The 17,133-nt window shown below is 39.5% G+C and overlaps 1 protein-coding gene across 1 annotated transcript in view; it reads left to right on the top strand.

Annotated features, from left to right (window-relative positions):
* Positions 1-17,133, top strand: part of babam2 (BRISC and BRCA1 A complex member 2) — a 125,772-nt gene that overhangs the window by 44,975 nt on the left and 63,664 nt on the right. The window contains exons 5-6 of the mRNA XM_067454949.1: positions 603-797; positions 6,264-6,338. Of these exons, the coding sequence (XP_067311050.1) occupies positions 603-797; positions 6,264-6,338 (270 nt within the window). The remainder of the gene's footprint in view (positions 1-602; positions 798-6,263; positions 6,339-17,133) is intronic.

The raw sequence follows: 17,133 nt of genomic DNA, 5'->3' as shown, positions 1-17,133 counted from the left end.
CTTTAAACAATACATGAGGGGGATGGTGGTGAATGACGTCACGGGTCAATAAAGACCCAAGGTATGCGTTTAAGGGTTAAGCAATTTCCTGTAAGTGGCATTTCAATCCAGTTGCCTCAACCAGTGTCATGAGGTGGGCCGGGACTACCTTTATGGACCATACCAGTTCATGAAACAGTCTTTAATTCCATTTGGTGTCACAGGAAACTCACAATGTAACATTTTTAAAAAGTAATCAAATCTGATTAAACCAAGACTGCTTACAGTTTCAACCAATGGGTGTTGACAGAGCTTTATGTTTGCATCTGTTCAAATATTGTCCGCCCAATACAATATCAACAACAACAAAATCATCTAAATTGCCACAATCCTTTTATTCTGCAATATACACCATATTACAGAAAAAAAAATTCAAGTTGAAAATGCCTTTTCGTGTTAACTTTTAACAAGTTATTATTATTCCCTTTTTTTGTGCATACACAAAGCTTTCAAAGTAGACGGAAAAGTGCTAGATTTTTCTGTTTCCCCATCTACACTTTTTGTGTGTGTGTGTGTGATAAAATGCTGACTCCCACTCTCTTTCATTTTGTCTCCTCTGGCAGCACTTGGTGTCGTGGGATGCGGGTAAACCGGAGTGTCTCCTACAGCTGGTGAAAGAGCTGTTGCAGCAGTACCATCAGTACCAGTGCCAGCGGCTGCGCGACAGTTCCCGTCTGCTCTTCGAATATGACAGCCTGCTGGAAGACCCTAACTATGGACGCAGTATGGAGATCTACGCCGGCCGCAAGAACAGCTGGGTACCTGTCCTGCCTCGCATCACATTGTACATTGCCATTAATACACTAGCCCAGTGTTTCCATTGTTATAAACATCCATACATTCTCCAAAATGGTTTTTCTATGCTGGCATCTCGAGACAAAGGCAAGGAATCTATCGCCCTGGACTGTGTTTCCAGACTAATGACCCTATTCAGTTTTCTAAAATATAAACAATTAGGAATTTCGAAATATAACTGTATCCTACATATAGTGCTTTCTATATGTGAATGAACTGAATGAATTCATACACACAATTCCATTATGTGAAACTGTTTATCTTTACTATAAGCAAGTCTCTTTTGAATGGAACTTGTATGTGCCACTCAAACCAGCAACAGATAAAGAAGCAACCGATCATCTCAGTCAGACTGTACTTTACTGTTTGGTGATCATGCAACATCAAGCTATTTGAGGTCTGCAATAGTGGCGTTCACACAGTTCCCAGTTCCCTGCCCTGAACCTGGCAATGTATGTTCTTTGCTACATTCTGTTCTTGCATGGATGTAATAATAAAAAAAAAAAATAGTATACTTACTAGTATAGCTAGCAAGCCACCAGTTTTGGTTTATTTGTATTTTTGGATTATAATTTTGAGTCACAGATGTCGTATTTGATTTATCCTATTTTTCTTGGTGACATTTATTACTGTGTTGACAGTAGGCCTATCATTTAAATAACAAATAAAATTATTGTATATCCAACATGTTATATTTGTTATCCCAGTCACTCTCTTTCTTTAGGGGAAATTGAAATCTGGAAGCGAGTCATTCTAAGCAGTAAATGGGTAAACACAGAGGGAATTTTAAGCGGGAGCGGGTGGGTGTGGAAGAGAGCCTAACGGGAGCGGGTCCCGCACAGACCTCTACATCAAACCACGACTGCAGTATCAAACCGATGTGTCAGAAAATATGCAGGTTTTAAACCGTTTCAGGTTATCACTGAGAAAACCAATAAAATATTTAGATGAGGGATGTAGTGGAGGCTAAACGCACGTAAACGGCGTTTACGCACCTCCCAAAATTCAGAAATAGCGTTTACCCACCTCCAAAGTGCGTTTATCCACCTCTAAATAGAGTTTATCCACTTCTAAATAGCCTACAGTTCCTAAGCCATTTTAAATTAAGCTTGTGTCGTTTTAGTTTCATATTGTTCATTTTCATTGGTTGTCTTTCATATCGTGCTGCAACTGTCAGTGAGAGTAGTGGGAAGTTCGGATCATTTTACTGACTCGGATCTTTGAGTCTCGTTCAGCAAAATGAACCAATCTTTTCTCTTCCCGTCTCTATGGGACTGACAGGAAGAACAAAAGACTCGGATCTCACCTGTCGATTCAGAATCAGAACAATCAGAACCCATATGTTTTGTAATGCGCACGTGCAGTCAAAACAAAGTGAACGAATCACTCTCTGAGACAACTCGGTAGTCCCGAGTCATATTAAAGATTCGTTCAAAATGAACAAATCACTCTCTGAGACCACTCAGTAGTCCTGAGTCATAATAAAGATTCGTTCAAAGTGAACAAATCACTCTCTGAGACAACTCGGTAGTCCCGAGTCATATTAAAGATTCGTTCAAAATGAACGAACCACTCTCTGAGACAACTCGGTAGTCCCGAGTCATATTAAAGATTCGTTCAAAATGAACGAATCATTCATGAACGACACGCAACCAAGATTCAAAAATGGATATTATATATATCGAAAGTCTCGGATATATATATCGAAAGAAAGAAAGAAAGAAAGAAAGAAAGAAAGAAAGAAAGAAAGAAAGAAAGAAAGAAAGAAAGAAAGAAAGAAAGAATCTCAGTGGTGAGAAGTTACTTATTTTAACCGGGTATGCTGGGTGGGCTTTGCACCTGGTAAACATGCATTGGATGGGTTTCACGTTCGCTCTAGATAGTGTTGTGTTTGGCTGCTTACTCTCATGATGCATATCAACACAGCTAAAGTTTTCCTAATATGTTTGTCTTTTTTTGAAAGTAGCCTACCTTTACCTGTTGATGCCTTCTAAAGCACCTGTAAAAGCTGTTGAATGATTTTGGATGATCAAGATCTGGCAGCAGCAGCACATTTTTCCTCTTGGGCGAGTGATTCGCAGACAGCTTTCCTTGCTGGTGAAATCCCCCCATATGCCATCAAACCAATGAGAACACAGGACGATGATGACTATACAAAACAATAGAGCATAGCTGGCAAAGCTGTGGATCCACTTACCTGAAACTCTCAATGAGTGGCAGATTTGAAGAAAAGGATTGTCGTTTGGCAAATAAATAAATGATGGAGCGTTACATGCATATTACTAACATTTTATCATGTATCAGCTTTATGGTACACCACAAACAAGGGATTTTATAGTAACTTATAGTGTTAATGTTAATCAGTGAGTCCACAGATGGCTTGGGTACGCAGAGCATTCACAGCTTATATGAACTCCTGATATATACTGTATATATTAAGTTATTCCCTTTCATTTTAAATAATTCACTAAATTATTAACATATAGACATTAGATTGTTATTTAATAGCCTATATTAAACATCATACCACCCACTATTACCGAAGCAGATATTTGGAGTGCTGAATCGCTTAGCTCCACTTCAGGTGAACCGACGTTCTCCTAATGAAATTTCATGAACTAATTGACTGAAGTGGTAGTAATTCTCTGCTTCATTTCCTACAAATTTTAAAGTTAACAGTACTAATTTGTTAATTAACTAACGCTATTATACAGTGCTTCTCTGAATTCTCTTATTGAAGGGATATATTTCCTGGAACAACCTGTGTGCAGTAGTGACCGGTAATCATTCATGCATCCCGTTTTGGGTTTGAACCGACAACCTTATGCATGTGCTGTGCTGTTAAAAGCATGGACTATGGAGTGGGCCTGAGCATCAATGACACAGGATACATACATAGGGCAGTGGGTTCTTGGTGAAGAGCAAAGCGAATTGCACAACTAGACACACACCCCCCCACAAATGGACACAGAGGGTTCCGTAATATGGTCATGTTTTTGGGAAGAGTGCAGTGTGTCGGGCTGTGGGCGTGAGTGTGTTGCTTCATGGGCTTCGGTCTTTAAAGGGATGTGGTGAACTGTGGTCTGTGGGATAACAGACTGTGATTAGGAAACATTTGTGTAATCCTCATCTTAAAATGATGTAACCCAAGTTATGTATTTTATATGAATGTAAACAAGGAGTCATGCAGCGAATTGCATTTGATAGTGAAAATGACTATGGCCTAATTACTCTAGAGAGCATTTGATGATCATTTGAAGTCAACATTCTGAACGTGTTGCCAAATATGTACTTGACATCCATTTTAAATTGAATCAAAATTATACCTTGACAGCAGTGTCTTGACCAATGCATCAGCACAGTATTTGGCAACATAGCAGGAACCTTATTGTTTATAGCTTTTGCTTATTGTCCTTGCTAGGGACAGATTCCAGTAGGTTCCCTAGAGCACCAGCTGCTATTAGGACACCCACCCCTAAACACGCACACCACCTTTGGAGAGGACATACAATACAATGCAAGGTGTCACTCAAGATAATATTTCTGAAGTCATACAATAGCTCTGTGTCACTGAAAAGCTTCATATCTTACTGATACTGTTCTTCTCATTGACTCAATGATCCAGTTGTTGCATTTAACCGCTAGAGGTGGGGATGCAGATTTTGGGCTCTATCATACACCCTGTTTGATGCGACGGCAGGTGCGACACAAGTGTATTTTGCTAGTTTTAGCACAACGTAGTTATCATTTTCATATCCAGCGCCACATTGTTTAAAGAGCAAATGTACTCGTGTCTATCTGTTCACCCATGTGTGTGCTGATCTGAAAACCAGGTGTGTTCAGGAGCATTGTTGGCGAGTTGCTATATTGAGGAACTGAAACGACTGCGCGATCGACCAACAAAACCTGGACTAAAGTCAATAGCGCAATATTTGTTGTGTTATTTGAAGGGCACGTTTGTAATATGCAACTATAGGTGGATGCGTAATGAGCATACTCTTATGCTCACACAGCTTATTATACACACAGGGACGCGCAGCAGCACACAAACATTTTAAAATATGAACAATATAAAGATTCCTCTGGAGAAGTGTTCAGTCTTTCTGCTCGCATATTCCGCCATGTAAATAGCGAATCTTTCATGGTGCAAGCGCAACTGGCTTTTAAAGGGAATGGGAGATGAGACTCTGATTGGTTTATTGCATGTTTGTAAAGTACAACCCTTTTGGACCATGTGCCTGGCACACTGACCATTTTTTACATCATTAAACTAGCAAAGTGGATTCGGACCATGCGCTCAGAATGTTTAAAAGGGCCCTATAAGTGAATACTGATTTAAATGTTGACTTTTGAATCTTATGACTTTAGAAAAACCTGGTCCAGTAGAATAGGAAATTCTATAGTTGCAGCCCAAATGATGCACTATGTACTCAGCCGTGTAATGGATGGATTTTAAAAGGTTATTTTGCCATTCAACATCGAGTCTGTAAGCCCCTCCTCCTCCACCAATTTGGTTAATTAAGTGAATTTTTTAGTGAGAACACACTACTCACACTATTTATACTACAAAGTCCTCCATACATCCATCTATTTTCCAAGCCACTTTGTCCGATGTTGAGCATTGTCCTATTCCAGCATCTCTGGATGGCCAGTCCTTCGAAGGGCTATCACAATTGTATGGATGTTTTTTATGCAGCTTTTACATCCTTTATGAAGCGTGAAAGCCTCTATCCCCATTCATTTTAATGCGATGGAAAAGAGCAATAAGTACGATAAAATATTTAATTTTTTTGAATTTTTGAACTTTTATATTTTCAAATGGGGCAAAATGACTATGAACAAATAATGACAATTATGGTAAAGGATTTCCTTTAACAAGTAAGTTACTTAGTGTGTGTGTGTGTGTGTGTGTGTGTGTGTGTGTGTGTGTGTGTGTGTGTGTGTGTGTGTGTGTGTGTGTGTGTGTGTGTGTGTGTGTGTGTGTGTGTGTGTGTGTGTGTGTGTGTGTGTGTGAGCCTGTTTATGTGGTTTATGAGGACACAAATTTGTATAACTACATGGGTATTACACTGGTATTACTCTATAAATGTGGTTTATGAGGACATATCAAATGTCCTCATAATTCAAATGGCCTTAAAAACATACTAAATGATGTTTTTTTGAGAAAGTAAAAATGCAGAATGTTTCCTGTGATGGTAGGTTTAGGGGCAGGGGCAGTGTAAGGGGATAGAAAATACGGTTTGTACAGTATAAAAGTCATTACGCCTATGGAGAGTCCCCGTAAACCACATAGACCAACGTGTGTGTGTGTGTGTGTGTGTGTGTGTGTGTGTGTGTGTGTGTGTGTGTGTGTGTGTGTGTGTGTGTGTGTGTGTGTGTGTGCGTGTTCACTGTTTAATGCTCTTTGTTTTTTTATTTACTTCTTACAGACGGGGGAGTTTTCAGCTCGATTCCTTCTTAAACTGCCTGTGGATTTTAGCAACATTCCCATCTATCTTCTCAAGGTAAGACATCCATCAATACTCACTCTCAGAAAGCACACGAGTGCCTTGATTTGTTTGCAGAAAAGATGTTTATCTGTTTATTGATGCATAAAAATGTCTCCACAAAGCGCTGCATGTTAAAGTGCATGTAAGAATAGGTCGCTCTTGTGCGACTGCTCATTTCTCTGCTCTTGTTTGTGCGTGTGTGTAGGCTGCGAGTTGACTAATCAGCAGCCTGTCACTCCCAATCAACTCTGAGCAGTGTTGTGTCTGCAGGCTCTCTCTCTCTCTCTCTCTCTCTCTCTCTCTCTCTCTCTCTCTCTCTCTCTCTCTCTCTCTCTCTCTCTCTCTCTCTCTCTCTCTCTCTCTCTCTCTCTCTCTCTCTCTCTCTCTCTCTCTCTCTCGCTCTCGCTCTCTCTCGCCTCCCCTTCCAGTCACCCTGTTTCTTGCCCTCCCTCTCCTTGGTTTTTTTCCTTTCCTGTGCCGCACTACCATGTGTATGTTTGTGGGCATGTGTGCGTGAGAGGGCGTGTACGGCCTCGGGAGGCCTTTGCTCTATGGCCTTTCCCAGTCTGAGCCATGTTTGTCCTCCCCAAGAGAGCTGAAATGATGGTAAACATACGGAAAACAGCAGCCTTCATCAGCATCACCGTCTCACCATTCAGTCCCTCAGCAGTACACTACACTCACGCATAGGCATGTACAGTTCACTCCCAGTGCACTCACACTCACTTTAGCTACAGGTCAGCGGCCTTCTGTAAGGTCGCCGGGGTCATTATTCCCAGCTAATTTGTCATGAAGCTTGACATGTCAAGACCCAAGTATATGGTATGATATTTCAAAAATCCACTATATAATTGCAGGCTTTCTTCTGATTCAAAGAAGTGGTGTATATACACTTAAATTTCATTTACATTTACCATTTATGCTTTTATCCAAAGAGAGTTGCATTGCATTCGAGATGTACCATTTATCAGGTCATGCATTCCCTGGGAATCGAACAGCTTCAAGCTTCACAACAAATTATCTGGGAATAATGACCTTGCCGTTGCTAATGGCAGGCTGTACTACTTGAGCTAGAGAAATACTCAAATATCTCTCACCAAATTCTCAAATTATTTCTCACCAGCTGCACCAAATTATATCCTGCAAAAATATGTCAAGGCGCTTAAACAGATTTCAGTTCCATTTGGTTTCCAGTTTTCTGTGAAACTGTTGTCTTGATATTTGCAGGTCCAAGTATGTTCTGCTCATCATGTTGGGATTCTTTTAATTTTAACGATCATTAATCAGAGGAAATTTGTGCTGGAAAATGTTCCCCTGCCTACATACACTGTACCATGTCCAACTGTATGAATTTCATTTAAGATCCTCAGGGGTTTTTGTTTTTCGTTCTTTCTTTTTTTTTCATCAGTGCCTTCATTTAAGCTCCGTGTCTTCCACTAAGCTTTTATTTTGTGGTCTTGATTTGCCATAGATGGCTTCATGCACTGACCCTTTTCCACAGAAACAATTCACATCCAGGTTTAGCTCTGTAAGAGGGGCCTGTGAAAGGCCAGTTGAATGTGAACATCTTCACAATGGAAAAGCTTTTTAAATTAGCACCTAAATTTGCCTGAATGGCATCAAAAAGTAGCCAGATAAGGTAAAAGGGATTCACTGGAAAATGTACAGTTTTTTAGTATTTGAGTACATAATTAGAGTTTGTTTGAGGTAAGACACGCTCATGTGCATGTCAAAAGATTGCTTAGTCTGAAAAAGGAAAGAAAAAAGTTGAAAAACAAACAGGTGTGACGTCATTTTGACTTGCCATTGGTCCATAAAGGTAACTTAAGAATGTGGTTTTGAGCTTCACACATGACATGGGAATCTTTTCAGGTTCTATTCTTTAGTCTATCAAGGTCAAACGTGTAAAAATATGAATGCATTGCCGGACTCTCTAGTTTCCTCAGAATGGGTATCTGAGATAAAACAGATAGCAATAATGTTCACAACATTAATCAAAGATAATCATGTGCATTTGATCTGATATAACTGGAGTACAAGGTTATGAGGTGCATTATAATGCTTGGCTAAAGAGATTTTTAGACCGGATTTAAACTGGGAGAGTGACCCCCGAACATCATCAGGAAGGCTATTCCAGAGTTAAGGAGCCAAATGTGAAAACATTCTCCTTCCTTTTGTGGACGTAGATCAATGTTTCCCAACCAGGATCCTGGAGCCACACCAACACTGCACATTTTGCATGTGTCCTTTATCTGCCACACCCATTTCAGGTCTTTGAGTCTCCACTAATAAGGTGATCATTTGAATCAGGTGTGTTTAATTCAGGTGTGGTTGAGCCTTCAGGATCGTGGTTGGGAAACACTAATGTAGATATCCGGGGTACTACCAGAAGACCAGAGTTTGGTGACCTTAAAGAGTATGATGGATTGTAGGCTGATAAAATATCAGTTAAATACAAGGGAGCTAAACCGCTTAGGGCCTTATCGGCCAGTAGCAATACTTTAGAATTGATACGGAACTTGATAGGTAACCCTTTGTATGATAAAATTGATGTTATATGATCATATTTTCTTGACCTATTAAAAACCCTAGCTGCTGCATTGTGGACTAATTGTAACTTGTTACGATAAACTTATTACATATCCACATCCCTATGAGCAGATACTTTCTTAACAGCTTTTTTCTCATCACTGTCGTTATTGTCGTGTGTTTATTACATTTCTGAGAACATAGCTTGCAGCATATATTTAAATACTAATTTAAACACCACTCCCGATATCATGAGCTGTGTATGAATGTTCACAAACAATTTACCATTGCTCAGCTATTTCAAACTTATATTTACCTCAATTGAAGAATGTCAGGAAGAGATATTGAGGTCTTTAAGATAATATTCTGCTTACTAGAAATCCAAATAACACAGCTTGAATATTCTGACATTAATCAGTATTTCGGGTCATATAAACAACTTACTCAGAATATCCACTACAATGACCTGCATAATAGAGAAAACTCTGCGTTCGACTGGAGCCACCAGTCTGAAATTACCATTGATCAGAGTTATGGTTGCATGCTGAGAAAGTACTTTTGTGTGCAGGCCTTCTAACGGAAGATTGCTTTATGTCCAAATGATAGTCATTTTGCCTACTATGAGACCAAGGAAGTTGTAGAAGGTCAAACTATCTGAGAGACTGGAGCCAAAAGGAGATTTCACAGCATTTTTTGAATAATGTCTTAACCCAGGGGTGTTCATTCCTGCAGAGTTTAGCTCCAATCATAATTAAACACCTGAACCAGCTAATCAAGGTCTTCAGGATTACTGGAAACTTCCAGTGTTGAGTTTGAAATCACCCCTATACCCTCATTCACTGTTCCCTACATTACTCCACTGAGTGCACCGGATGAGTTTGTGCTCGCTTTTTAATAATTATTTGAAAAGTAGCAAACTGGCAGCTCTGGTAGTAATGCAAATATTTATCTTGAACTCTACAATGAAAACTAGCATGTATAAACCTTTAATTAGACTTATACTTAAATCAATTAAAAAGAAATGTATGCCTGTGTAATATTACTCAGTATCCACATTGGACCAGAGCAGTTTGAAAAATGGATGGATGATTGATTCAGCTGCAGGTGCCATCTCCTGGCGTTTCACAGTGCATTATGGGCATTCTCTAGGCGCTGAGTATACATCAGTTGTACTTGTTATTGCAGTGCATTGTGGGATTGAATTTGTGCACTCAATAACGTCGACAATGGTTTCGGATGCTACTACAAATGGCTGTTCCCCCAAGTAGTGCCCATTTTAGGGTGTAGGGGGCGATTTCGAACACAGCCCTTGTGAGTGTGTTGGAGCAGGGTGGGAGGGACTCTCTAGGCCCTCCAGGATTGGACACCTCTGGCTTTACTGGGATATAGCCTAGAAATCTAGACGCACCCTAGCCGCAGCAAATCTAATCTGCCTCGAGTGTCGTCTAGCAACTCTCAATACACTTCTGAGCTGTAAACGCCAAACTCTGTTCGGGCCAATCACATCGTGTATAGAGTCGGTGGGCGGGGCTTAACATAATGACGGCCGAGTTGCGTTTGCGTGCTACTAGTAAACACAGAAACTGGCGAACGGCGGTCTTTCGAATCAGCTTTTGCCGCAACTCTGGAAGACTTGGAGTTAATCTTTTCTCTGAGAAAAGAACAAATAACGGCACTGAAGTCTTTCTTAAGAAGGGAAGATGTGTTCGGAGTTTTTCCGACCGGATACGGTGAAAGTTTAATCTTTCAACTAGCTCCGCTTCACCTTCGTTGCTCTGGTTGGTTGAAGCGCTATCCTATTCTGTGCAGAAGGAGTTTGAAAGACAACCGTATATCCGCCCCTCGGATTGAGCTGTCAATGGTGAGTTTCCAGACCAAACATCTTGATTGTTGCAGAGTGGCAGATTACTCAGGGAAGATGTGTTCTGAGTTTTGCCTACTGGATACGGCGAAAGTTTAATCTTTCAAGTAGCTCTGTTTCACCTTCGTTGCTCTGGTTGGTTGTAGCGCTATCCTATTGCATGCAGAGGGAGTTTGAAAGACAACCGTGGATTTTTTATAACCGTGGTCAATGGTGAGTTTCCAGACCAAACATCTTGATGTGGGTCTGGCTTGTCAGGCTATCTGGTATATGGACCTTAATCTGAAAATAATCCATGTGGTAGTTGAGTTTTGCTTGTTAGTAATATCCTAACTTGAGAACAGAATCAAAAGCGATATATTGTGTGTGTGTGTGTGTGTGTGTGTGTGTGTGTGTGTGTGTGTGTGTGTGTGTGTGTGTGTGTGTGTGTGTGTGTGTGTGTGTGTGTGTGTGTGTGTGTGTGTGTGTGTGCGTGTTTGCGTGTGTGTTTGTGTATATATATATATATATAGTTGAATTTGCGCTAGGTCAGCGATCTCTGGTTTGAGGGTATCATCACTTTCTTCCTGTGCAATACCTTCCATTACAAGACGTTTGAAAGTCAGCAAACATCACAGCCTTTTTATCACTCCTCCAACAAGTTGCTGGTAGATGACATTTTGACTGTTCAAATCTTCATCAAATCTCCAATGACATCCTTTCCTCTCCAGGTTTGCCTTTGCCCTCTGCTACAGCGCAGCAAGGCCATGTAGGCACCGGGAGGAATGGTGTCATGTACCATGATTGTTGCCTGGAGTGTGCCATCTCACTGGTTTTATCTTAGTAGGCTGGACATGTTTACCTTCCCAAATCCACTTGTGTGCTTCGAGGCATCGAGGGCTTGTCATAAGAGCAGTCCGCAATGGTGGAGAGAAATAGGGGACATTGGCATGGTGTAGCAATCTAGGCATCTGTAGTTTCTTTCCAGGTTCTTCAATTGCTGTCTTGTCTGTTTGTCTAAAATACAAATGTTCTGATTTTGATGATTATCAGAATTCAAGCTCATTTCAGGCTTTAGAACAAAACACGAGTATTGTACCTCAGACAGATCGATCCAGTGGACTTGGACTGAGCACTGTTCACTGCTCTTTTGTTGCTCTGGTACCCGTTAAGCTCTAAATGTCAGCTGTCCTAGTTTGCGCAGCCATCGGTGAAGCGAGCTGAGGCTCTGTGTTCGTGACAAGCCTGATCAGTCTCACTTCACTGGAGCCGTACGGGCCGCTAGCCGAGACCTGACTTCCTGTGCAACGGGTTAGGAGGAGGATTGCGCCGTTGGCACTCGGGGATACCACAACCACAGCCGTTGATTATTTTAGACAACTCCGGCGAGTCACGTGCCAGGCTGCTTTTTGGCTGCTGATAAAAGCCCAATCTGTTGCTGTTGAGTAGTTAAAATTATTGATTGCTTGAATGCAATTAGTTTAACATGGAGGCCTGCTTCTGTCACAGATTTAACATCTCCAAGAAGCACTTATTGCAAAAAAAAACCCATCAAAAAGCGCAACAAATCTTGTAATTACAACTTTTTATGTTATGCCTACATTAACACATTTAATTTAAAATCCGGTTCAAAAACAATGCCACCAGGCCCTATTCATACAATGAGTAAAATGAAAAGCAAAACGGATCGTTGACGACAGGCCTATTCACATCAGGAATGAAATGAAAAAGCACAGCAAATCGAAGATGACAGTTTTCATGTCAAGAGTGAAATAAAAAAAGCATCCCAGTTATTCACATGCAAAATACAACCCATCTGAAACCGCACCATGCGTGTATCTTGACATTTGAGCTTGGGGGTGCAAAACCAAACCATCTGATTTGAGCAGTCACATTTTTAAACAAATTTTTTCATTCTCTATAGTAAGCCTACAAAATAACACTCTGTGTATCATATTCAGGTGATTTTACAATAGATCAGCAGTAAGTGTGTGAGGTTGTTTAGGCGATCAGGTGCATTGCATGCAAATTACTTTTCTATGTTTGCTTTGAAAAAGTTAGCTTTTTGAAATGAATTGACTTTATTGACCACCAATATGGAAATTCTCCTTTTGCTTCTCATAAAAACACAATTATATACAATACACAAGTTATACACTTTATTAATATAGGAGTTATTCTCACCAGGAGTTGCTTAATTTAAAATTCGAATGCATGTTTGTCAAAACGATCTCAAAGTAGGCTTTTATTAAGCAAATCAGTTTTCAGCAAATTTGGCTGGCAAAGTTAGTGGACGTTGTAAAAAAATACCTATATCCATTTATGCCACACAGTAGGAGAGCAGTATGCCATACGCTATTATCTGCGACAATACAGATTCATCAGAAGACAACGTATTATGCAAATTAGGCTAGATGAAGGCTTGACATTAGCACCTGCCATCCTGCCGAATGCTCAGTCACACCTGCTAGCCACTTTGTTGGTTTGAATTTTATGTATATATATATAAGGCATCTGAAATAATAAACTAAGTGCAATGTAATGTTTTAAAATGATAGTTTTGTCGATGCCTATTGATACTGAAATATCTGAAACGCTTCTAATACTCATTTTCCATAAAATAGATACACAATACCCGCTTCTCTTTCTGTCATCTGTCTGACACACAAACTCGCCTCCATTCACTCACTCACCACCCCCTCGGTAGAAATCGCGCTCGTCCTGGGGTGGAAATAGCGTTCGCAGGGGCACTGTGGTGCGATCGAAAAAGGGCACTTTAACTTTCAAAGGGCAGGGGCTCAAGCTCTTTAGAAATAAAAGTAATATATAAAACAATAAAAAGAGTCACTAGAGCCAATCTTCCTAAACTACCCCCATGTACTACACATTTCACAATGCAGTAATATGGTGATAGATTGATAATGTAGATAAATGTACCATAATGCCCATAAAGGCTGATCTTATTATGAATAATAGTGATAATATAATGAGTAGATAAAAGATGCACATATACTAAACACTTAATCCATTTTCACAATTTCCATTTTCCTGTTTCCATCTAGTTCTGAGAACAAGCATTCTCACTGGACAGTGAGTTTGTTTATAAAGTGAATGAAGAAAAAAATGACCCAAAGATTGAAGAAAAAAATATCCTTTTGATGAATTTTGCCTCCTCCATATTATTACGTTTTAGTGGCAGATATTCTCTGTAATGAAGAGACTTTTTAAGAATACACTAATTCTTGGTTTGTTTTTCCCAGTACATCCGCACTCTACTGTACTTCCAGACGGCCACATTATTTTCATCAGCCTCCCTGCCCTTCCTCATGCCACTTCAACTTAAAAAGCCGGCCAATTAGTTTTACTCTAATTATGTTCTGAGTTCTTTTCTTTCTTGATTTAAGTGCGCTCTTAACATCAGTGGCGGCAGTCGCCAGAGGCCTCGAGGTCTGTGCCTTTCTCCTCCGTTCCACAGCCTTATTTATGCAGGAGACACCTTTATTCCAATGTCCTCTTCCTTAATTCCCTTATTCCCATTCGTTCATTCAGTCCTTCAATGAGATCTTAAGACATGTCTGACAAACATTTTGCACATTGAGTTGTAGTTTTCCTTTTTTTTTTAAGAAAAGATGAATAATTGTAAGAAATGTAACCTCATCATCATTAAACTCTTATGCAACAATTAATTTCAAGGCTGTCTGTGCCATTTAAAATCTTGATTATTATTTCAATTAAAGCAAATAAAAAATAGCACAGGAAATGTCCGCCCCATATGTACTTTTCTCTTGTGCATGCCACATGAACGACATAAAAGATCAGTATTCTTAGGTGAGAAGATAATGAACACTGTCATGGACTTTTGTTCAGCAGCCCAGGGCATGGTTTGATTTTAAACTGGGATAAGCAATGTCCAAGAGAAATGGAGAGTGGGTGTGAAACAGAAAGAAAGGAGAGAGACATTAGAAACATGATTGAAGGGACGGGGTTTAATGAATCGGTTTAATGTCAGTGCCATAGAAACCCAGAGCTGCATTAAGCACACAATGAATTAGACCCTGAATTTTCTTGACACGGGCACTGATTGACGTCATATACTCTGTCATAGGTACAAATTCCCAAGATTGTTCTCTGTATGTTTAATATGTGCCCCTGATGGACCGCACGGAGTGTAATTTAAAAAATAAAACCTGTATGTCAAGATGCTTTTGTAATGATATGGGCTGTCGCTTATTTTGATCATAGACATGACCATTGCTTATTATTTCATCTTATTTTCATCAAATAGAAATTTGCTATTTTACAGTCCTATCATATTTGCATCATAGCTCAACAGCATGTTATACATTGGGGGAAAAAAGTATTTAGCCAGCCACCAGTTGTTCAAGTCCTCCAACTTAAAAAGATGAAAGAGGCCTGTCATTTTTATCATAGGTACACTTCAATACTTTTTTGCTCGACTGTACACAGTGCAATCTGTAAATTCGTGTTTATTCCAAAGGTTGTTGTCCGAATAAAGGGCGTTGTACACTATTAATATTAAGGCCGGCATTGGATTTATTCAGGTGTGGCTCGGACATTAAAATCTTGAGAACTAAATGTGAGGTACTTAAATTTAAGGCGGAGCACCAATGAATTTAGTGTTTCATCCACTTGCCGTGGATGAAGTGTTCTTGTTGAGATGCCAGCTTATAATGTTGACTTCAAAAACTAGGTATCCTATCTATAGTAAAGAATTTTGGTCAAAATAAATCTGTCACTTGGTTAAAACTAACCAAATGTTTTCATGTTGTTCCCGCTGACTCAAAACATGAACAAAATTATCGAAGGTAAAAGAAAATGTAACCCAGCAATAAAATATATATAGTGAATCACACTTTTGTTGTTTATACATTTATAAAAGTGCCAGTTTTCCGGTCTATTGATTTACACACCCTGATTTACATGATTTACACACCCTGATTTACATGATTTACACACCCTCAAGTCATCCTGGGTGTATAAGACATTCTTCTTTCAATTCTTCTTTCTTCTTTCTTTCATACAATAAGAGTTATATTAATAAATATTCTGGCTTTTCCAAGCTTTATAATGGCTTTGAAGCCCCAAAAAGTGCATCCATACATTATAAAAGTGCTCCACAAGGCTCTGGGGTGTTAATAAAGGCCAAATGAAGAAAAGAAAAAAAAAAAATATATATATTAAAAACTTTATAAAGTAAAATATCTAGCTGCTGCCAGACCACCTTCCGTATTCACTTTACGAAAAATGTGTATCTGTTTTTCGATGTATGCCATCGGACGTAGCGTAAACGTTTTGAACTGTGTGAGGCGTTACACTTTCTTCATGAGTTGAATACATAAGGTGGTCTGGAGAAAGCTAGTTATTAAATATTAAATATGGATATTTTTCTTACACAAGCCCATCGATTCGTTTCAGAAGGTCTTTATTAACCCCCGGATCTCTGTGGATTCTTTTTTAATGGATATATGCACTTTTGGGCTCCCATTGACTGCCATTATAATGCTTGGATTATTATGCCCGGATATTTTTTTATATAAATCTGATTTTATTCGCCTGAAAGAAGAAAGTCAAATACACCTAGGATGGCTGTGAGGGTGAGTAAATCATGGGGTAATGGATCCCTTTAATAATTATTTATGTTATTGGGCCTTTGCACTTAATAGTAATACATTGCAGTATTTTTTGTATTTTATTTTTTACTTATATTTAATTGTATGGTTGATCATACAAATCAACCTATGAGTCCTAAATCAACCCCAGTTAAGAACCACTGATATGTGCAGTGTCTAGAACAACTTGGGAGTGCAGTCGTCATCCTGCCAATCTTGTTCCGGTTGGCATTTAGATCCAGTAAGGGTTCATTGACTTGATCTTACATTAAACTCTTGGTTTTATTGTGAGAGATGTGAAGACTGCAAGCTGCTCTCCAAAGGCAAATCAGTTTGGAGAAAAGCAGCTTTGTGAAATGCGTTATACTATGATAAGTGGGACCGGACATGCAAAGATGCAAACTGTTACACCAGACAACTTCTTCAAGTGGACTCATGCAGTTTAGTGCTTTCACACCTATTTAATGAATGACATCTGACAACCAACAGAATCACACCAAAAGCTCTTGTGTGAAATCTCCTATAGGATTTAGAGCCTCTTCTCAACACCCTTATATATAACTTGAGGCATTTGATTTCGCCAGCCTTTAATAGCAGAATTGATTGATTTAGCAACCACTAATATTTAAGAGAGGAGTGTTACTTAGTCAGATTGTGAAATTGTAAGAATTGTGCCGCCCAGCTGACATCAGACGTACTCGTGACGTGGGGTTTTATGATTCACGTGCAGTGTGCAGTGTTTTAAGGGCTCTGAATTTAATTGACTTGCTTTCTTGTGCATGTCAAGCACTGAGAGACTGGAATGTAAGAC

This window comes from Pseudorasbora parva, chromosome 10 (assembly GCF_024679245.1).
Source record: "Pseudorasbora parva isolate DD20220531a chromosome 10, ASM2467924v1, whole genome shotgun sequence".
NCBI classification, from domain to species: Eukaryota; Metazoa; Chordata; class Actinopteri; order Cypriniformes; family Gobionidae; genus Pseudorasbora; species Pseudorasbora parva.
Note: the sequence above shows the minus strand (reverse complement) of the source record. Positions and strands in the feature narration are given on the sequence as shown.